The sequence below is a fragment of the Phascolarctos cinereus genome, unplaced genomic scaffold (genome assembly GCF_003287225.1).
Source record: "Phascolarctos cinereus isolate Bilbo 61053 unplaced genomic scaffold, phaCin_HiC Scaffold_5;HRSCAF=322, whole genome shotgun sequence".
Lineage (NCBI taxonomy): Eukaryota > Metazoa > Chordata > Mammalia > Diprotodontia > Phascolarctidae > Phascolarctos > Phascolarctos cinereus.
In genome coordinates this window covers 333,769,647-333,793,330 of record NW_027555958.1, presented here as the reverse complement: position 1 = coordinate 333,793,330, position 23,684 = coordinate 333,769,647, and the positions used below count along the sequence as shown (strand labels likewise).

The 23,684-nt window shown below is 39.3% G+C and overlaps 1 protein-coding gene across 1 annotated transcript in view; it reads right to left on the bottom strand.

Annotated features, from left to right (window-relative positions):
* The window catches only part of DISC1 (DISC1 scaffold protein), a 527,908-nt gene that overhangs the window by 83,372 nt on the left and 420,852 nt on the right, over positions 1–23,684 (bottom strand). The window contains exon 10 of the mRNA XM_078156230.1: positions 23,154–23,214. Coding sequence (XP_078012356.1) covers positions 23,154–23,214 — 61 coding nt within the window. The remainder of the gene's footprint in view (positions 1–23,153; positions 23,215–23,684) is intronic.

The following is a 23,684-nucleotide window of genomic DNA, read 5'->3' as shown; positions in this document are numbered from 1 at the left end:
GTTCATTGTAAGCATCAAATGAGACGACAAAGGTAAAGAAGCACTATGCAAATGCTAGCTATTATTATTGTTATCATTACTATGAAGTGTACAATCTCAGAAATCCAGAACTGATTAGCTGTGGTGGGGAAATCAATTTTATATCTAATCCATGTGATTATACCAGAATTATTTCAGAAACAATAGGTTTGAGGAAGAATCTGAAAGGAGCAAAAGTGATGCTCATTTCATGGCATACTCTAGAGCCAGAAAAGAAAGCTTGTTCTTAAAGGAACATTATAATTTGAGTCTTAAAATCAGCCAGCTCTGGAAAGTAAGAAAAGATGCACTGGTAGCTTTACTTCTTTCATTGCTGTTGATTAGCCTGACGGCTTTTGGCCCTTCCAATTTTGGTGACAAATAAGAAGAAAGGACTTTTTCTTGAAAGCATATGGTTCTTATCTTGATGCTCCCAAATGTCAATAAGGTCATCAACAAATTACTTGCAGTATGTCCAATTTCCTTTGCAAAGAAATCTGTATTGCTTTTGTCATTATATCTCCAGTGCCCGGCATATAATAAGCACTTGATAAAACTGGAAAGATCATCTGGTTCAGCTCACTCATTTCACAGTTTAGAAAACTGTGGCCTAGAGAAAAGTGGTTTGCCCAAGGTTACATAGCTACTAAACAGGAGAGCTCAGAATTTTAATATAGATCCTCTGACTCCCTGATCCAGTGCTACTTCTCGTACACACACGCACACACACATGCACTCTGCATCCTCTTCATCTTCATCCTTGTCCTCTAAAAGCTTAGCTTTCCAGATCACTCTTTGTCACACATTATATATTCTCAACACCATTTTCACAACATGAATGATGCCACTATGGATCTGTGTACTTAAAATCATCTGATAAGCAGGACAACAATACTATAAAGAGTGGCTTCTACTATATTTTGCGCCCTTTGGAGTAAAGTACTGTATATATTTAAGGTATTACTAGTTGACACGTTTGACCTTGCACAGAATTGAGAAACTATATCTCCTTCCCTTTTTTGGCAATAGTGAGAAACTAGGATTGTGTAGCACTGCACAGAATGTTAGACATGATTCACACACTGATTAATTTTGCTGAACTGCTTTTTATTCCCTCTATCTTTTTCATCTTTACTATAAAGAATGGCTCTCTGGGTACAGGAGGAGAAGAGATAGTCAGAAATTAAGGTGATGCAAAGACAAAAGGTATCAATGAAAATAAGATTTTAAAAGATGTCATTGGTTTAGTTATCATAACAATAGCCCAGCCTTGAAACCCACCGAAAGAAATCAGTAGGCTATTCAAACTGCATGTGGCTTATTAAAAACATATTTGATTCCATCCTAATTATCATCACCACCCTGTTCTATTTCTAACCATCTATAGGGCTTCCCAGATCACTAAGCTAAAAGGATAGAAGCATCTGCCAATGGTAGACTAAGTTCCCCTTTCCCTCCCCATATAGATTCCTATAAAAATCAAATGAAAATAGAAGAGGGAAAAAGAAGAGGCAAATATGTAAATTTGTCTTCTAGGTTCATTGCCTGATTTTCATTAGATCCACCCTGATTTCTTTTAGGCTGAGGACACATGAGCCAGCATTCATTTTCATTCAAATTCAACAAAATTACCAACAGCCTCAATTATCATGGCTCAGGGTCCATCTTGCACGTGCTGTCATCATCAGAGTAACTATTTTCTCTTTCAATCAAGCCCAAATTCCAAAGTGATTTGGAGGTTAAACATCCAGAAAGCATCCTGCATTTCACACACTAAGCTCCTAGGCAAAGCCTGCCCTGCCTACTGAAACCCATCCAGCCCTTCCAATGGGCTCCCCACATGTCAGTGCCAGACATGTTGCAGATCACAGTTTCCCATTGCTCTCCTGGCTCAGCTTGACCCCTGCTTCATTTATGAGATGTGAGGAGATCACAGCTTGAAGTGCTAAGATTGTGGGGAGTGTAATTTGATAGCCATATACACTTAGGCCAGGAAAAATATCCTCCCACCACAAATGGCTGCAGTTTTCGAAAGCTCCCTGTGGTTCTAGTGCCAGGCATACAGAGTCAGAACTCAGGCAGGAGCTGTTGGTGGGCTCATTTGCCTGTTTATAATTGGCAGCCTGCTTTTCCATCTTGTGCCTGTTACTGGTGACCTGTTGAGTCCTAGCATCGACCTCGGCACTTATTTTTTCTTAAGAGTATTACCTAATGCCTGTCTTCTAGATTCCTTCCAAAAATGAATGCACTGCAATCCCTAGTGGCAGGAAAATATTTATTCCCTTCACTGTGGATTTGGAGGCAGGTAACGATGGGCGACTAGCCCATTGATTCCCAGTGAGTTGATCCAGACTTGAACATAAATAAGACTTCAGTTCTTTAAAAGGGTAAAAGAAATCTAATATCCAAATTTAAAGAAACTTTCTGGGTATGTGTGTATATGTATGTGTGTTTTAACTGGACCTGAATGTCACCAATATTGGGAGATCTCAGTAAGAATATTCCTCTACCAATGCAGATCAACACCTTCCCTGACACTTAAAGTCTTAAGAAAGTTGCCTGGGACACTGTGAGGTAAAGTCACTTGCCCAGGTGGGAAGAGCAGAACTTGAATGCAGATCTTCCTGACTCTAAGGCCATCTTTACATCTACTGTGTTACAGTACCTTTCTTTTTTTTTATATTACTGGTAACATTTTAGCACTGCCTGCTCTGTGGAGAGGGGGAGGAAGTGGCCGTCAATGTGATGGAATTTGAGGAGGACCTGGAGGGGCTCCCCAGGTCAAAAAAGGTCACTGGCACCAGTTAAGCCATCTTGATACCTGGAAATGCTACCATTGGACAGTTGGATAAAGATTTTACCTGCTAAAGGTTCTAATGAAAATAAATACTTGTAATGAAATCACATAACAACTCTCTTGGACAACAATTATATTGACATAAAGACATATTTTCCCATCCAAGTTAATAGAATTCCCCAAATATATCCATGGATGAAGGGGTCTGGGGACCCCAAGTTATGAACCCACTGATCCAGTCCAACCTTAACCAAAAAATCCCTTCTCCAACAACAATTGGTTGTATAGCCTCTAACTGAAGACCCTCAAAGAAGGGGAATTCATTACATGATCTGAAGCAGTCTATCCACTTTGGGAAAATTTAATTGCTATGAAACTTTTCCCTGTATCAAACTTCTGTCTCTTTGTAATATCTACTTGTTGCTCCCACTTCCATTCCCTAAAGGCAAGCAGAATAGATCTAATTCCTTGAGAGCTTACAAATTCTTGAAAATACCATTGATATCTGCATCCAGAGAAAGAATAAACAGAAATACATGTAGAATAATTTTACATATTACATATATTACATATATACATATACACACACACCTATTTGTGTCTAATGGTAGCCATCTCTAGGGTGGTGGAGAGGGAAGAAAAAAAGAAAAAGAAATACTTATCATTAGAGGCAATGAGGTGGTACAGTGGATAGTGCACTGAATGTGGTATCAGGAAGATCTGAGTTCAAGTCCTCACAGCACTATTGTGAGGAACAAATGAGATAATTTTTGTAAAATGCTTAGCACAATGCCTGGCACATAGTAGGTGCTTTGTAAATGTAAATTCTTTTATTCTGGGGCAGCTAGGCAGAACAGTAGACAGTCCATAGGGCCTGGAGTCAGGAAGATCTGAGTTCGAATCCAGCCTCAACCTTCCTAGTTGTGTGACTCTGGGCAAATCACTTCATCTCTGTCTCAGTTTCCTTAAATGTAAAATGCAGATGATAACAGCATCTCCCTCGCAGGGTTGCTGTGAGGATCAAATGATGTAATAATCGTAGTGGGTAGCCCAGTGCCTGGCACATGCTGCTGTTCGCTCGTCTCAGTTGTGTCCAATTTTTTCTGATGCCATTTGGGGTTTTCCTGGAAGAGATACTGGAGTGGTTTGCCATTTCCTTCTCCAGCTCATTTGACAATGAGGAAACTGAGGCAAACATGGTCAAGTGACCTTCCCAGGGTCACACAGTTAGCAAGTGTCTGAGGCCACATTTGAACTCAGGTCTTCCTGATTCCAGGTATGGCGCTCTAGACACCATGCCACCTAGCTGCGCCAAAATGAAGTCTAGCCAGGTTAAAAAAAAATAGCAAAAAAAAAAAAATAGCAAAGACAGGATTCAACTCAAGCAATGCTCTCACTCCTAAATCTATACTCTGTTTTATCCAGCTGCCTCTTGGGAGAGATAACAAATTGACCTGTTAACTCCACAGACTCTGAAAGGGAGTGAGTCTATATTAGTCTGTTAGATTAGTTATCAGAGAGCAGAGCCTCAAGGGGAATGGGCCAGATGTCAGGTAAATGTTGATAGAGATGTGGGGAGGCTGAGGAAAGCATGGGGTAACCTGTGGGGACCCAGGGCAGCCAAGATACAGCATGAAGACACTGGGTACCTGAGGAAGAGGATGCTGAAAGGGAAAAACAATGGATTGTATTCATCTTATAAATAGTGTGTACATACAAATGTATTTTTAGGTTCTGGTCGTTTTCTCTGGCTGTCTCCCATGCCTAAAACCTTCTCCCTCCTCCGCTCCACTACTGGCCTCTCTGACTTCCTGGAAGTCCCAACTAAAATCTCACCTTTTACTAGAAGCCTTCTCCAACCCCTCTTAATTCCATTGACTTCTCTCTGTTAATTATTTCCTATTTATAGCGTATATTGCTTGCTTTGTATATATTTGTTTACATGCTATTACCCCCATTAGACTGTAAGCTCCTTGAAGGCAGGGACTGCTTTTTGCCTCTTTTTTGTATTCCCCAGTACTTAGCATAGTGCCTGACATATAGTAGGCACTTAATAAATGTTTGATTTATTGACTGACCTGAGCAACTAGCACAGGGCTTGGCACATAATTGGTGCTTAACAAATACTTCATTGACTAAGACAGGGCAGTGCCAGAATCAAGGCATCAACTGCTTCAAAACTTTGCCCAGGGCTGGTCCAAAGCACTAATGCTATCTATCCCCTATAAAGAACATGTGGAGACCATGCTAAAGATCATTTTCTTTTCATATTAAAGCTTTTACTTGTATTTGCCCCTCATGCAGAGAACATGGCTCAGGGAATGTTCTTTCATGTTGAGAAATAGTTTCTCTTTCATACTCCTAAGCCCCAGTACAAGGGGAAGGCATCTGAGTTTATAAGGGCAACAGCAAGATGAGGAATACATTTGAAAACACTAAGGCAGTCACTTTTGCTAACACCTACAACTTGAGACCTTATTTAATGGGGGGTTTTTTTTGGGGGGAGGGATATGGGTCTAGGATTTCATAAGTATAAGGAATTCTAGCTGTGGATACTTGCATCTGTGGAAAGGGCCAACTCATTTGCAACTTAGAGTCTTAGACAATTGTCTGAGGTACTGAGAGTGCCTGATTTAAGGACTAGATTTGGAGTCAGGAAGACCTGAGTTCAAATTATGCTTCAGATACTTACTAGCTGTGTGTAGGTCCCTGGGCAAGTCATTTAATAGCTCTCAGCCTGTTTTCTCATCTGTAAAATGGTGATAATAATAGCCTCTATCTAATAGGGTTGTTGTGAGGATCAAAATAAATAACTTACGAAAAGTGTTTTGTAGGGGGCAGGTAGGTGGCACAATGGACAGAGCACCGGCCCTGAAGTCAGAGGACCTGAGTTCAAATCTAGCCTCAGACCAAACACTTGACACTTACTAGCTGTGTGACCCCGGGCAAGTCACTTAACCCCAATTGCCTAAAAGAAAAAAATGTTTTGTAAACATTCAAGTGCTATATGACATCTAACTATTTATTATTATTGTCATTGTTATTATCAATCAACACTACTTGAACCCAGGTCTCACTCCACGAGAAATCTCTCCTACTACAGCACACTGCCTCCTGAGATAACGGAAAGAGGACTGGCTGTGAAGTCAGAGGACCAAGGTTTAAATCCCAGCTCTAGAATTTACCACCTTTGTGATTTTGGTCAAGTTGTTTAACTTCCCTGGGTCTCAGTGTTTCCATCTTTAGAATATGGAAGTTGGACTAGAAAGCCTTTGAGGTCCCTTCCAGTACTTGATCTATGGTCCTATAGACATTAATAGGATGCCTTCAGTTTCCATTTTTATTTCAGGAAGCCACTGTGATTTAATAAGGAGCCAAATTCTCATTTCTAGTAACCATGGCTGTTGTCCAGGAGAATCTTATCTGAGGAGAATTCACCATTAGAATGTAATCTAAGACACCAGAAGCCAGACATCATTATCATCATCCCTATTACATAAGCAAATGAGCATTGACAGCCTTGGAGGTGGGGAGGAGGGGAAGAAAAAGGAGGGAAGAAGCTAAAGCCACATTTCCCAGGAAGTTGGTTTCATTTGAATAAGCTTCTCTGAAGGATGCCACTTTTAGATGTGTGAAATCAGGTGATACATGCTCCAGGTTAGATATACAGAACTGTGCTCTTGCCTACCTTTGGAAAATAGGGCAGCAAGAGATCTCAAAGAAAGGTCTCTCCCCTTCATGGTCTAGTAAGCAGGCAACTGCCCAAATCAGCACACCTCGTGTCAAAGCCAGACTGTTCGCTTCTGAGCATTCTTTTTTTTAGTAGCTACAAAAAATTGACAAATGCCATCCTCTGAGCAAAAACAAACATTGCTAAGTAGCAATAAATCAAGGGAAATGTGGAGGCTGAGAGCCAATTAAGAGGGACTGTTCGGTGTTCATTTGCAAAGTGAGATGGCCCTGCCTCATTACCAGTCTGCACAGGAAGAATATATCCATCCCGATGCCACAGCTTGTGAGAACCAAGGGGTGTTCATTTATTTTCTCATTTCCAGAATAATAAAGGAAATAACTCAATCAAATGGCTTTGTGTAATTGTCACAAGTCATCATCTTTGTTATTTCCTTCTCCCCAGTCTCCTAAATAATTGTATGATTTCTATCAAGGAGATTTAAGGAGAAAGGGGGAAAAAAGCACAACTCAAAGGTCCCGTTTTTGTGATGAATGGAAGCGACAGAATTATCTTCTGAGGCTTAGAGTACAGTACAATCACATTAAATTCCCTCAGCTCAAGAAATGTCATCTTTACATCGGCTGCTACAGGGAGAGAAAAAAAATGTTTTCGCCTGAGGCAGTTGTGATAAGGGATTTAAGGCCCAAGAAAGTGTGGGCCAAGAGATATAATGGGAAACATCCCAGCATCTAAAGTGTCTGTAGCTCCCTACTTTGTCACTAATGTTCTCACACTTGTTGTGTGACTCCAGGAAGCTGGGGAGTGGGACCGTACAAGTGGGAGAGGGAAGCTGGGGAAGAAAGGCACTAAAATGAGTCATCAGAAAGTTTATGTGCAATATTTTCTCTAACCTACATTTGGCAGACTGCTGGAGAGCTGTCATCAGTAAAGTAAGAAAAGTGCATTAAGAAGATGCTTTAAAAATGACCCCACATACGGGGCAGCTAGCTGGCGCAGTGGATAGAGCACCAGCCTTGGATTCAGGAGGACCTGAGTTCAAATCTGGCCTCAGACACATAACACTTACTAGCTGTGTGACCCTGGGCAAGTCATTTAACCCCATTGCCTAAAATAACAACAACAAAAAGAAAAAAATGGCCCCACGTGAGAAATGGGTCCATGAAATGTTCCAAGGGGAGTTTTACTTTTATTAATCATATAGCTGGAGTTAACAGGTTCATCACCCATTGGCAAATTAAATTATCATGCAATCTTGACAACTCTTCCTTGAATCATTAAAAAGCCTTGTCACTTAATTAATGATAAATTGGTTCTCTACCTACTGGGGTTCCACTGACACCACAATTAATTTTTCCTTTAGATTTTCTCAACTCTTCATTTTGACTGTGAGAACAAAAAACAAATAATGCAATGAAGATCTCAAGGTTTCTGATCCCCCTATCCCTTGAAATCTTCTGATTTGGGCCATTTTTCAATTAACTGAGATTTGAATTTGCTGCAGGAAGCCAATCCTGTTTGTTCCCATATTTTTTGCTAATGGCCCCTAAAATTACTTTTCATCTACTATGCAAATATTTCATATCTATTTTTCTGTGTACCTACTGAGTGGTCCCTCAGCCCTGAGAAAATAAGTTCCTTGAGGGCAGGGTCTATTGTGTTTCTCTCTTTGTATCCTTATAAAGCACAATGCCTGGCACATAGTAGACAATTAATAAATGTTTGTTGAACAAATGTTGAATTATAAAGTATGATGGATGTAGTGAAACGAGTCCACTATGACATATTCTGGCATTTCTAAGTGTATAGAGACATGAATAGTATGGAATCATAGAAAAAAGAAAACATAAATAAACACAATTCTACCCAAACTTTTTCCCTCAGTACAATAGAGTGTAACACAGTGTCTATAAGAACTGGTAAATCTTTCTTCCCTAGTTATCATTCATTTTTAGCTTTGGAAGTCAATAAATAGATAACTGATTTCAATGGGCAGTATCAGCATGTCAGTGGTCTCCTAGTCCAGGAAGTATTCGGTGAGTCTCAATTCTTCTTTTTTTCCTGCTCTACCATCCAATCTTTTTTTTAAATAAATCTTTCCACTTTCAGCTTTAATCTCCTCTCTTCAATGAGTCCATTCTCCCTTCTTTTGTTTTTAGCTTTAATGGTGAGGACATATATATATCAATGCATACAATTATGTGCTTGGTGCAGCCTTTCCCAATCCTCTCTCACTGGGAATTAATATTTCCTCTCTGGAACCTTAAATAGCACCTTTCACCTCATCATATCCCATTCTACATTATATTTATTAAACAATTATTGCAAATGTACATGTCTTCCCCCTACTCCCAAAGACTATGAGCTCCCAGAAGCCAGGATCCTTTCTTGATTAGCTTTGCTAGTGCTCAATAAAAAGTGTTTAATAGCGGAAATGCATAAATGAATGAAGGATAAACAGTTTTGATGATAACAATGGATGCTGGGACCAGTGAATTATTAGCTTAGTATTGCTCAGGTAGTAAACTTAAGTGTAAATGAAAAGCATAGTTTTTCAAGCTATCACTTTAGCCCTGGTTCTTAGAACTCCAGAGTTATATTTTCTACTTAATAAACATTGTCCAACCCAATCCTGGATTATGCCTACCATCAACCTTAATCACACATTGCTAAATGAAGCTACAGATAATCATGTACCTATGTCACCTAGAAGCAGTACAATTTTATTTTACCTACTTTCAAGTGGGCCTTCAATATAGCAAGACAGCCTTTTACTCATCTGTAATTGGTTCTCTATATTCTGCTACCTACAAAGACTGTTTTAAGCCTCTCTCTCTCTTAGACACTCCCTTACCATTTCCTTTCTCACTTCTCCCTTTGCTGAGAAGCTTACCTCATATTTGATTGAAAAAAGGGACTATTGGGAGCTTCCTTTCTTAACCTTCACTACATCCCAAAGTCTTTTGAAATCATCACTCATTAATTCTCTCCTTTCCTAGGGTCTCTAACAAAAAAGTAATCCTTCTCCTCACCACGACCAAACCATTAAATGAACCACTAATTGCTTTTCGAGCAGATCATTCCCATATCATACTTTCCTTCTCTCTAATCTTCAATATCTCCATATCTACAGGCTCCTTTTATAAAGCTAACATTCTCAAAACTCTGCTATCCTAAAAAACAAAACAAAATGAAACAAACCTTATTAGATGTTACCATCCCCTCAGGCTATCAACCTATATCTCTCCTTCCTTCCTAGCCAAACTCCTTTGAGGGGATGTCAGTACTCTTTATCTTTACTTTCTCCCCCCTCACTCACTTTGAGAACTTTTGCAATTTGGTGTCCTACCTCCCCATTCAATCAAAACTACTCAATGCTCTCATCAAAGTTACCAATTATCTCTTAATTGCCAAATCCAATGGTCTTTTCTCAATTCATATCCTTGATCTGTCAGTAGCAAGGCACAGTGAATAGAGTATTGGAACTTCTTTCAGAAACACTTGAGTTCAAATCTGGCCTCAGACACTTACTAGCTATGTGACCCTGTATGCCTCAGTTTTTTCAACTGTAAAATGGGGATAATAATAGCACCTACCTCATAGAGTTGTGGTGAGGATAAAATGTGATATGGAAAGCACTTAGTACAGGGGCATATAGTAGAATGCTTAATAAATGCTTGCTCTCTTTCCCTCCCCTCTCTCCCAACCCTCCCTGATTCTCTCTCCTTTCCATGTTTTTTTTTCTTCTTCTCAATACTGTTTTCTATTTCTCTTAGTTCTTGTCTTATCTGACCACTCCTTCCCAATCTCCTTCACTGGTTCATCATCCATATCATGCTCCCTAACTATAAATGTTCCTCAAGGCTGTCTAGGACTCTCTTCTATTCTTTCTGTATCTTCTCATTTATTGACATCATGAGCTCCAGACAATTTATCTTTATTCAGAATACTCCAAAATTTACATATCCATCCCTAGTCTCTCTTAGACCAAATTTCCTTCCCATCTAGCCATAGATCTAAGGTCCTATGATCCCACAAAATAAATAAATAAAAATAAATAAATGTTTCAGAGGGTTGTAAGTAGCATGGAGTGAATGTAAACCAAGAAACTGTTTACCTAAAGATTAGTAGGAATAACATCTTGCACAGTGTTTGAAGGTTTCCAGGCATATTATATCATTTGATTCCTGTATCAAAACTTTGAAGTGGATAGCCTATGCTATTATTCCATTTATACAAAAGGAAGGGGAAGCTCAGAGATAAAATGACTTGCCCAAAATGAAGCTTTTTTTTTCTTCACCGAATAGGTGTGGTTGTCCTTCCTTCTCCTCCTTTATGGCCATGATTCCTTGGGCTTCCAAATTCTCAAATGTGAATCAGTTAAGACCAGAAGACCTCATGATATGATATGATACATGGACTAGTAGACTCTAAAGCTGGAATCTCAAATAAGTGGGAAGTTTTGGGGTGGATACAGGTCACAGAGCCCCAAGGAATGTTATGCAGCCCTTTGTCTCTTTATTTAGATTCAATATTGAAGAAGATTAATAAATCCCTGTGAAGTAAAACAAATTTACATAGTAGTGGTATAAGTAGATCAATCATATGTACCTACAAGAAATCACCATTTGGACTTGAGATCCTTTCTGAAAAGAAAAGGGAATCAAGGTCCAGGAATCAACTCTCTTGGACAACCTAGGCAGATTTTAGTGTGAAGTAAAAAAAAAAAAAAAAAAAAAAAAAAAGAGGGCGGGTCTCTTTTGGATCATGCATGAGGAAGGCTCTAAATGCTCTCAATTACATTGGTAATAACAAGAGGAATGCTCTTGAATGGAAGTTTCTTTCTTCTTTCTCTTTTTTTCTCCCCCCTCCCTTCCTTTCTTCCTTCCCTCTTCTTTTCTTTTTTTTCTTTCTTTCTTTCCCTTCTCTTCTCCCCTAGGCCCATGGTCTTCTGACAAGAGATGTTCTTATTTTCCTTTTTAAAAAAATAGACTTGATATTAAGAACAAGGTATCTGAGATAGGAATGTTCTTGTCATTTTTACCCTAAAACAAAAGCTTTCTTACTGAGAGAAATTAAGGGCTTATAAATGGAGATAGCTTTGGGGATTTTTTCCTCTAAGCAACTGCATTTAGTCCTTGAATAATACATAATTTGGACATTTTAGGGAGGAAAATTTCTGACTGAAAGTATTAAATCACTCAGAGATCTGAAAATAAATTAAGAAAATATAGCACCATAAGATTATTACTAATTATAATGTCATTTCCTATTTAATTTTCTCTTAATAACATTATCTCAATGCCTACATAAGTTATTTTGATTATCCTTCCCTCCTCCACCTCCTGAGCTCCCCTTTTGTATATTGACTTCCCTCACTAGAATGTAAGCTCCTTGAGAGCAGGAACTATATTTTCTCTGGTATTCTTATCTTTAGCACTTAGAATAATGCCTGGCAGATTGTGAGTACTTAATAAAGGTTTGTTGACAACTGACTGCCCATTGACTAGCTAACTTAGCAGAGTGTGTTGTCATTTATGAGGTAGGGGAAGGGAACCAAGTAAGGAAGAGAGGAAGGGACAAGGACCAGAAAATCAACCCAAAGTCCACACTCTGTTCATGACAGGTCAGTAGCATCTTCTCACAAGGAAATCAGTTTTTCTGGCAACAACATTTGAGGGCATCTTGGACTGGGTATGGGGAGAAGGGAAGGGGAAAAGAACCAGCATTTATTAAGTATCTATCATCGTCCAGTAACTGTGTGAAGCATTTTACAAATATTATGTCCGATGATCCTTGTAACAGTCCTGTGAGGTAGGTGATGTTACTGTTACATTTTATGGTTGAGGAAACTGAGACTGGAAGAGGTTATGTGCCTTGTCCTGGTTCATACAAAGTAAGTTCCTGAGGCTGGATTTGAACTCGTCTTCCTAAATCCAGGTCCACTGTACCATCTAGCTCCCCAAATTATCTCATTTGATATTTTTCATAGCATTTTTATAGTTTATATATGTATAGCATTTTTTAATAAAATTAACATTTTCTTTTTGAGTTTCAAATTCTCTTCCTCCCTCCAGCTCCACTCGTTGAGAAGGCAAGCAATGTGATACCTATTATACGTGTGAAGTCATGCAAAACATATTTCCATAGTGGCCATGTTACACCCCCCCCCAAAAAAAGCAAGAAAAATAAAGTGAAAAAAACTCTGTACTCAAAGTTCATCAGCTCTCTCTCTGGGGGTGCATACCATCTTTCATCATCTCATTTGATTTTCACAGTAACCCTGGGAGGTAGGTTCTAATATCATCTCCATTTTACAGTTGAGGAAACTGGGGCTGACAGAGGTTAAGTGACTTTCCCAGGGTCATATAGCTAGTAAGCATCTAAGTCAGATCTACATCAGGACACATCTCATTTTTCTTTTTGCATTTAGAGACCAAAGCTAACTGGTTGCTTCAAATCAAGAATAGATTTCTTCCTCTATAGGAATTCTGAGGAGGGAAAGATCACTATGAACTGGATAACAGAAATCCTGGGTGATTAAATGACTTGCTGATGGTCATAGTATATGACAGAGGTAGGATTTGAACCCAGGTCAGAGAATCAAAGACATAGAAATTTGAACTGAGTTTTGAAGATTGGGATCAATTTTGCATAGTGGAGACAGGCAGAAGGGCAGCATGTAGCAGAAAGAATACCATACTTGCATTCAGGTCATTTAGGTTTGAATATGAATGTATTCTATAAGGCACTGGACTTGGAGTAAGGAAGACCTGAGTTCAAATTCAGTTTCAGACACTTACTAGGTGTGTGACTTTGGGCAAGTCACTTTACCTCTGTCTTCCTCAGTTTCCTTTTCTATAAAATGGAGATAATATTAGAACCTTCTTTATTGGGTTGTTAAAAATATCAAATAAGAAAATATATGTAAAATATTCTGTAAATCTTAAAGCTATATAAATGTCAGTTGTTATTAATACTAGCTACCCTTTAACCACGCTGAACCTCCATTTTGAAACCTTAAATAAGGATGATAACAACAACACACTTACATAATACTTTAAAGTTTAAAACCATTTTCCTTCCAACAAGTCTGTAAGGTAGACAGCAGACATATTAAATCTCCATTCTATAGACCAGAAAATAGTTTAGAAGAGATTAAGTGATTTGTACATCATCATAATTCAAATACCTGCCTAGCTAGGCTATTGTGAGAAAAATACTTTGTTAGCTATTATATGGATGTGAGCTATTATTACGACATATGGGGAGGATTCATAGGCCAAGATGAAAGTGGATGGCTTCCCTGGAACAGCATGAGAAAAAGTACAGATGCAGAAAGGCCAGTAAACTCCAGGAGAATAAAATAGACCTTTGTAGATAGAACAGAAGTTTCATAAATAAACCAATTGATAAGCATTTCTATTTCCTCATTTTCTACGTGCCAAATACTTTGCTAGCATTGCAGATTAAATGTAATGGGGGAGCAGACTGGCCAACGAAAGCCAGGTCCTTTGAGAATGCTTAGATTTGCCCTTCATGGTGGGTTAGACAGAGAATGTGCCAGGTATTTCTTGTTTGGTTCCAATCCAACACATGAAACTTTAGGGAGGCAGTTTCCAGCTATGAGTGACTGAGAGGTTGTCGTCATGAGGCCAAAAATCTTTCTAATTTGATTTGGAGGCAGAAGGAGGGATGACTCAGAAGAGGCTGAGCCAGAACTAAGTATGCACGCAAAAGGTTTGAGCAAACGATCCTTCACTCATTTCCCTGGAGTCTTTCAAGTGAGGAGGGTTGCTTTGAGTTGCTGGGTATGTTTTTGGCCGGGAAGAGAGCTTCCCCACCACCCTACCCTAGTCGAAGTTACCTCCCTTTCTTTTGTGAGTTCCCAAAGTTTAGGAAGTCGATTAGAATCATCAAGAGAGGTTCCACTGGCAAGCTGATCGATTAGTACAGCTCATGATACGCCTGCAGATAGAGGTGCCTGATACTCCCCCAAGGATAAAGAAGCTTCAGGGAATACGACCTCTTGTGAAAGAGAGTAATGCTAGCTAAGGACTCCAGAAAAGCACCAATCCTCTGAGACCAGCATACAGTTATGCCTAAGGGAGAATGTTCTATAGGGAGAAAAGAATTTCTAGAGACTGGAGGAAGTAGGTACCCCTGAGCCACATGCATCTTATAGATAGATGTCTCAGTCTTTATTGTATTATAAGTTTGAGATCTCTGTCCCTGGGGATCTTGTATTCATGTGCAAAGGAAGAGTTTGCCTCCAAGATGGGGAAAATGTATGTTTCTGTTCTGCCTTCTCGATAAATATCTTTTTCTAGAAACTAATTGATATATATCGGCGGGCTCACATGATGGGGGCTCAGTAGCATCATATTATAAGCCATAAACCCTCAGGATTACACTTAGCACTCCCAAGGAAGAAGTAATTCTTCATACTACAGATAGAATGTAAGTTTCTTGAAGGCAGGGACTATTTCATTATATTGTATAGCACTTTCCAGTGCAGTGGGAGTTGGTGGGAGTACTACACAAAAACTGAATTAGTCTCTGCCTTCAAGAAACTTATATTCTATGAGTGGGAAAACACATATACATTAAGTATATATGAAATATATGCATTGAATGTAAATACAAGATAAGACAGCTGGCAGGTCAGGAAAACACTCATGAAGGAGATGTATTTTGAAATGATTTTGGGAAATCTAAAAAGCAGAGGTGAAGGAAGGGTTTCTTCCAGGAATGGAAATACCCTACAGAGGAACAGATATAGGTGATAGAATGCCATGTGTGAAGAATAGGAAGGAGGTTAGTTTATTTGAACTATAGAATAATTGAAGGGGAATAATGCATGAATCTACAAATATAGGTTGGAGTCCAATTGTTAAGGATGTTAAGTGCCAAGAGGAGCTTGCATTTGATTTTCAATAAATTGAAGCGCATTGCATAAGAGGTGATACAGTCAGACCCATGTTTTAGGAAAATCATTTAGGCAACTGTGTAGAGGAAGATGGATTGGAGAAGGCAGAGGCCTGAGTCAAGAAAACCAATGAAGAGGCTATTGTGGGGCAGCTAGGTGGCGCAGTCGATAGAGCACCGTCCCTGAAATCAGGAGGACCTGAGTTCAAATCCAGCCTCAAACACATAATACTTCCTAGCTGTGTGACTCTGGGCAAGTCACTTAACCCCAATTGCCTCACTAAAAAAAAAAAAATTTAAAAAAGAGGCTATTGCAATAGTTCAGGACAGAGGAACTGTGTTAGAGTAGTGGTTATATGAGTGGAGAGAAAGGAATGGACATGTGAGAGATGCTGTGGAGGTAGAATCAACAAGACTTGTCAATTGATTTGTTATGAGAACACAAAGGCAGGAATCAGAGAGAGCAAGGAGTCAAGGATGACTCTAACTTGCTAAACTGGGTGCTTGGAAGAATGATTCCCTGAACAGAAATAGGAAAATTTGGAAGAGAAATAATATAGGGAAAGAGTTAAAGAATTCTCTTTGGGACATGTTTAGTTGGATATTCTTATGGGTTATGTAGTCTCAAGAGTCCTATAGGCAGTTGATGATATAGGACTAGAGCTCAGGAATGACTAGCAGAACAGTGGGAATTAATGTTTGAAATGTAGTTTAAAGTCAGATTCTGGAAGGTTTTGAATGCCAAGGGACTAGAATGTGTCCAACAAACAATAGAGAGCCATCAAAAGTTTTTAAATAAAGATAAAATTTGATGAAATTGTTTTTGGGAAGATTAATCTGATTTGCTGGGTAAAATGGAAGATACCCAATACATGCTAGGGATAAGGAGATAAACAATCACCACATATCAAGGAGTGAGTGATTTTATTTATTTTTTTAAAGACTTGGCTTTTTTATCTTGCTTAGGCTAGATCTGCAGTGGCTAATCACAGGCTAGATTTCAGCATTGATTGGTATAGAAGTTCTGACCCACTCCATTTTCTCTACCTGGGATTTCCCCCCCACCCCCTCCCCACGCCTTCTCAGGGAAGAGAACTCACCTCACCTTATTGGCTTAGCACAATTCAGCTTAGAACTCCCAAAAGCAAGCAATCCAATAACCTCAGCCTCCCCAGGACCACAGATTACAAGTGTAAACCACTAGGCATAGTAAGAACTACCTTAAGGGTGGCTCAAATAAGCCCAATATGCAAATGAGTTAACCCTAAGACCACTGGGCCCATTCCCACTTTACCTTATAAGAAACTCTCCATTTGACTCTGTATTGGGGAATGGCATAATCTCCCAACTCTAGCATCCTGAGATTGTACGTCATGCTCTCTCCTTATATAAATGGCGCTGTGAGGCCAAGGACCCTCCTCCTTTTTTCTCTCCTCCACAAACCCAGTCTCACTTCTGAGCCTGAGCTGCAACTGAGTCCTGAGTACACATTCTTCCTTAATCTTTGAACCTCCACAGGGCTGCCTCTTGAACCTGAGGCACCTCACTCTAACCTCAGGAGCTCCCTGACTCATTCTAAGGCATGATGCTACTGAAAAGTAGTTACCTAGGAAATTTTGTAATCCTCCTATCCTTTTTTTGTTTTTAAATGAAAAGTATAATGTCTAGCACCTTTGGGGATCTCATTCATTCCTAAGCCTTGCCTATGAAGCAAATCAAAAGCTCGAAGTCCATTGAAAACACCAGCACCACTTAGTGAAGATTAGTAGCAGCACACCTAGAATAAAAATTTTCTTATGCCTTCAGTTGTCACGTTGTTAAACTCTTCAGAAGTGATTACGGGGCATGAACTTCTGGACAAAGATCTTACCTGCTAATCCAGGACACCCACCTCATTTTTTTTTCCACTCTGTCCTGTACTCTCACCTGCCTTCTCCAATCATAGCCACATTTTTCCTTTCACAATTCACTTCTACTATAAACCAACCAAGCTGGAGCCCTTATCTCTTCTCTCCTCTTGTAATAGCCCCCAAATCCTCCAGCCTACTCTCTATACTCTTTGTAAACCACCTTCTTTATCACTGCCTGAATTATTGTCCTAGCAAGCTACTTTGATCATGTCACTCAAAAACCTTCCGGGGGTCCACGATGCTGACTGAAAAAAGTATAAACTCCTGATCCTGGCATTCAATGCTCTCAACAATCTGGTCTCAATCTTACTTTTTAGTCTTATTTCATACTACTCCCCTTCTTGTCAAACTGAATTACTCACCATCTGTATTATTGCCCTGCCCTCTCCTATCTCTGTGCTCATGCCATCTGTTCTTCTTAGAATCCTCTCCATCCGTTGTGGTTCCACTCCTCCTTTTAGGTCCCAATCAGGTACTAGATTCTATAGGCCACTTTCCCTGATCCTTCCTCCCACCTTCCAGCTAAAAATTTCCCCATTCTCTTCAGTTTCTCATAGCACTTTTGGGGGTTCCTTCTTTAAAACTTAAGGTGAAGACAGCACATCATGATGGGGAGGGGTCTATGTGAAGCCATATAGTATCCTATCCCTGTTTAGGCAATCTCATTTGTACATGTATTGCTATGCCCATTGCAACTACCAGTTCAAGTAGATAGAAGGTAGCTAGGGGTATTTGAGTTCACCATAGCTGCCACTACTGAGAAGGAAAAAAGACCAGCAAGAGACCCCAGTGAGACCCCTCTCCCTGTCTTACATCTGTATTAACAACATAAAATAAAAATTAGTTTCTAAAATTTCAAGTAAATTTCTAGTAAGATTTTACAAATCTTCATTATTTCTTTATGACATTAAACATACCTCTGATCTGCATTTACTAGCTTCATGATAATATAGATCAAATCCAGGTGTGGATTTCTTAGGTAGGCTGTGATCTCAGCAAGCAAATGGAAATACTTTTGGGAAATTGAAAGAAAGAGAGGGAGAAAGGAAACGCATGTATGTACATGCACATATATGCATGTAACACATCTGCCTGGGGTGGGAGAGACTTGGTCCACCCATGCTGGAAGACATGTTATCTACTACTTGATAGCAATTGATTTTCTTCCAGAAACTTTCGGGAGGTTGGAAATAAAATCTATAGGAAAATGCAACCCATCTATGAACCTAAGAAATGATGTCTCTTTGAACTGTAGATTTAACGGAGAATAAAACCAGGTTTGATTACGAGGGCCAAGAGACTTAAATTTAAAGTTTTGGCAACTCTAAGCCTACAAGAAAAGGAAGGGCCCAGGCCTCCACCGTCAAAGCAGAAAGCTTTCACTTTCCTGGCTCTGTTGCACACCATTAAGATTGGAGAGCAAGGAAAACAGATGACAGGGTACTCAGTCGCTTCATGCAGGCTCGGCTTCTGCCTCCTTGGCAGGCCACTCTCTCTGTGTCACAGGGCAAAGTTTAGTTAGTCACTGGCTCTGGAAGGCTGCACAAAACTAGGTCTTCCAGCTGCTCTCTTCTCCGAACTTTTTTTTTTTCACTGTAGGCTTGATAAAAAACAGGCAGCCTGGAGCATATGGAAATGATAACAAACACAAATGAGACCTCTCCTTTAGGTAAAAACCCAGATATTAAATTAGAGAAAAGGAGAGGCACATTTAGGCAACTTTCCCAAGACTCCTGATACCCCAAAGCAAATCCCATTGTGAATAAATTCTAGGGGACCATCTTGGGCCTTAAATATGCAGTTTGGCTGGTAGTATAATGGATGTCCATGAAATAAATGCCAACTGTGCCCTTCATTTACCATTAGGCAAATTCCACCTGATCAGACATAGGATTTTGTATGAGGGCATGAGGAACCTCCATTTCAGCAAATAGCCACATTAGCCATACTCAGAAGCCTACTCTCCTGACTTGACTCTCTTTCCCCCACCCCCATATTCCCCCATTTTTTCAGTTTTCTTTTATGTGTGGTCTTCCTTCTTTGAAATCTAATCTTCAGGGTAGATACTGTCTTTTTTCTTGTAGTTGTGTTCCAGTGATTAAAACAATGCCTTGAACATACTAAGTGCTTAATAAATGTTCTATCAGTCTATTGATCGATCTACATATCAATCAGTCTGTCTATCCATAAAATCCCATTCCTATAAAGTACTCAGTAAGGACAACAAGCAGGCCTCCATTTTATCCTGCCATCCTGGACACCTAGCTTTTCATAGCTTTAAGCGCTTCAAAGTAGGGACAAAAACTTTAATTCCACCTCATAAAGTTGTTTTGTTTGTTTTCAAAACAGCAAATGATGAATTCTAACTCTGGCTCCTAGGCACTAGCCCACATTCAGTTCACAAGTATTTTGAGCTTGTGATTTCCAATAGGCCTCAAAGAGGGGTAGACTGAGGTTTATTCCATTTACTCATGAATTTTTCAACCATCTAGTTTTTAAGATAAAAAAAATGCATCTTTATTTCCTCTGGTTTATCTGCCTTTTAACAGGGGATGTGCAAAACCTACTGAGGAAGCCCATTCAACTTTTGGATAGCTCCAATCATTAGGGAAAAAAAAAATTTTGACATTAAACCCCAATGACTCTTCTTTGCTGCTCATACACTTTTCTCTTAGTTCTGTCCTCTAGGACTAGGTTGAACAAGCCTCCCACATGACACCCTTAAAACACTTGGACAAGGCTGTCATATCATTCACTCTCCTAAATCTTTTCCTCAAGCTAAACATCTCTAATTGCTTCAATGGGTCTCTATTCTGGCCACTTTCCTCGCAAACTTTCCATTTTATCAACTGTCTTCCTAAAATGAGACACCTACAACTCAACAAAATACTTCAGGCACAGCCAGATCAGAATAGTACCCTAGAACTATTCTTCGTCATCCTGGACATTGCAGTTCTTAACGTAACTTAGGAATGAATGAGCTTTTTGGCTGCCATGTTAAATAGTTGACTCATATTGAACTGGCAGTCCATTAAATTCACCAAACTTTTTCAGGTAGGTTACTTATCTAGCCATTGCTCCCCCATTGTGTACTTATGAAATTTGTTTTAATTAAAATGTAAGCCTTTACCTTTATTCCTATTAAAAGCCATCTTATTGGATTCAGCCTCACATTCTAGTTTATCAGGATAATAACAGCTAACACTTACATAGCACTTACTATGTGCTAGGCACTATGCTAAGAACTTTACAATTATTACCTCAGATCCACCAATCTACCCAGGGTGGTAGATTTAATTATTATTTCAATTCAACAGACAAAGACTCTGAGACAAACAGAGGTTAAATGACTTACCCAGGGTCATATAACTAGCAAATATCTGATACTGAATTTGAACTCACCTTCCTGACTCTGGATACTTAACTACCCTTAAGATCCTATGTAACATTTAGTTATACCTCCCAAATTTGATATATACTGTTTCTGCCCTTGATTGATGGATGAAAATTGGTGAAAATGGCAAAAAAAAATCATAGTGAAAAAAATTATACATGGGCAGTCAACTAGAGATCTTCCAAAAGCTGACAAGATAAACAATATATCTCCATTTTCTCAGTAGGTTATGTGGGGCTATGAATATGGAATGTAGTATATGCTATCAGGTACCTATCAGATATAGCTACTATATTGGTGCCTTTGTTGATTTTGCTTAAGTGTTTTTCTTCCTTTACAAGGGAGGGTTCAATAGAGAAAGGAATTAAGGTAATGTAATGAGGGTGTAAAAACAAAAAGCAACAATGAAGTATTTTAAAGTTGAAATTGAACCACGAATGACTAATCTTTGCTTCTGGCTTTTCAGCTAGTTATCAAGCCCAACTATCATCTAGGCTACAGCTCTCTATCTTTTGCACAAGCTTGAGAAAATAGGTGTTTGCTTCTCTACTCCATGCTAGGAGAGCCAAGGAATCTCAAGTTTCTTCTCCCTTCTCCTGGGCAGCAGACGTGATGGCCATAGCACTGATAATGATGGGGCATAAGCCCAAGACACACATCTCCTTTCATATGCATGGACACATGTATGTTTGGATGTCAGGTATGTCATGTTTTGATTGATTTTAGAAATAAGGAAGAAAGGCTGATATACTACTACGTCTAGTATGAAAAGTGATCATGGCATGTGTGTGGTAAGTGTATTTTTTTCTAATTTTAAAAAGGTTGCAGAAGGGTACAAAGGATTTCAGGAAAATGCCCAAAAGAAGATAACCAGGAAAACACTCTGACTCAGTATCCCCAAACTGTAGGGAAGGAGATGAGTCAACATCAAGCCAGGGCACCTGACACCAGCATAGGTCCTAGAAGTGGGAGACACTCCTCATATACTCTTTGCTGCCTCATTGTCACATTGATTCTAATTCCTCCCTTCTTCCTGGTACCCAAAGTTCCTCACGGGGAAGCAAATGGTAGGTCTGTGATTTAAAGAAGTTGCTTGCAGATTGTTAGAAACAAATATGGCCTTATTAAGATTTCAGAGTACAACTCAGGAATATGATCTCCCCTCTTACATTCTCTTAAGGGAAAGGTATCATTTTAGCCATAGTGTCTATGTGAGTAGACAATGCTTTAAGAAAGAGTCTATTAGTGGGTCATTTAACAATTTCCAAAATAGTAGCAAAACTGTCTCCATTAAAATAAATAACTACCTAGGAAGAAGGTCTTTATTATGTTTCAGAACTTGCTTTCTTAATTAGGAGCAGATCCTAGTAGCTGAGATTTATTGGTTGCTTTTTTTAAAGGACATGTTTTCAGGAACTGAAAATTTCTTGACATGCTATAACATCATGTACGTTTTTCAATTCTGCATTCCTACTTGAGGCAAAAAAGAAAAAAGAAACCAAGAATTTTCATGCTGGTTTTGATTTCGGATTCAAAACAGGACCTACAATGTACATTTTTTCATTGTTCCAAAACATGCATGAACTGGTTTAAAATCCACAGGACCCCCTCAGCCATGACAGTAGAAGGAAAACAGAATAAGATACAAATTCAGATCTTAACAACATCAACAAGATTATCCTTCTTACTCTGAAATATGAAATCCACACTGAATTTCTTTCTAGTCTCAAAATTTAGGAATGTATTTATTGGTTCCCTCCCTCAAAAAAAAAAAAAAGGAGTGAAAAGGGGTCGGGGAATGAGCATACATGATACCTGCTTTCCCCCTGTGTTCAAAGCCCCTCTATTAGCTTGTTTACTTCTTATAGAAAGTGATTGTACTCTATTGCATTTCCAGGACCCCCCACAATTAGGATTGGCATGTTGAGGGTGGCATTAATTTTAACTAAATTTTACTACAAGCAAACTATTTGGGAAGCCCTTTCCCACCTTTTCAGTCTTCTCACACCTGGGGAACTCTCAGGAGGCCAATATGGCCTCCTGAGAGTTCCACCAACAAGACACTTCATCTCTCATCTCTAAACATTCTCTTTGGCTGTCCCCCATGCCTGGAATGCTCTTCCTCTTCCACCTCCCCAGCTGACCTTCCTGGCCCAGGAAGCCTTCCCCTGCCCCTCCTAATTCTAGTGCCTTTTCTCTGTTTATTATTTTCTATTTATCTGAATATAGCTTACTTTGTATATATTTGTTTTGATGTTGTCTTCCCCATTAGACTGTTAGCTCTTTGAGGTCAGGGACTGTCTTTTGCCTCTTTTTGTGTCTGCAGGGCTTAGTGCAGTGACACATGGTAGGCATTTAAGAAATGTTTGATTGATTGAATTCAATAACGGGACTTCATCTGTGTACTATCCTCACCTGCACAATTTATCTTCCAGTATTTCCATGTACTTCACAGTATTTTCCTTCACACTGTTCTCTGTTGGAAAAAAAAGGGTAAAGTTAATATAAGAAAGTGTATAAATTAACCTAGAGCACTCAAAAAGTAAAGATGTAAAGAGTAAAGATGTCTTATCCTATGAGGAATCCTACCCCTTCAACTTACAGATTTGAACTGAGGTTCAGAAGGGTTAATTGACTTGCCAGGTACCTTCCACATGTAAAGCGTGCTTACCTATAGTACCTCATGTTTGTGCCTCATCCAGGAGTCAAAAAGCAGGATTAGTAATTATCAGAAGATAGAAACCAATGGAAGAATCAGTAGCCATATTACTAGGAAAGTACCTGTGAGGTTCACTATTGCTAGCATTATCAGCAGAGAATTCAAATAAACAAAACATGTTTGGTCTTACTCTACTGCTCAAGGTTTGAAGGTGCATGAATTCTTTGGGGTGGGGGACACCTTTCAATTCACCAAAGACACAGTGCATCTCTGGTTGGTAGGTTGTA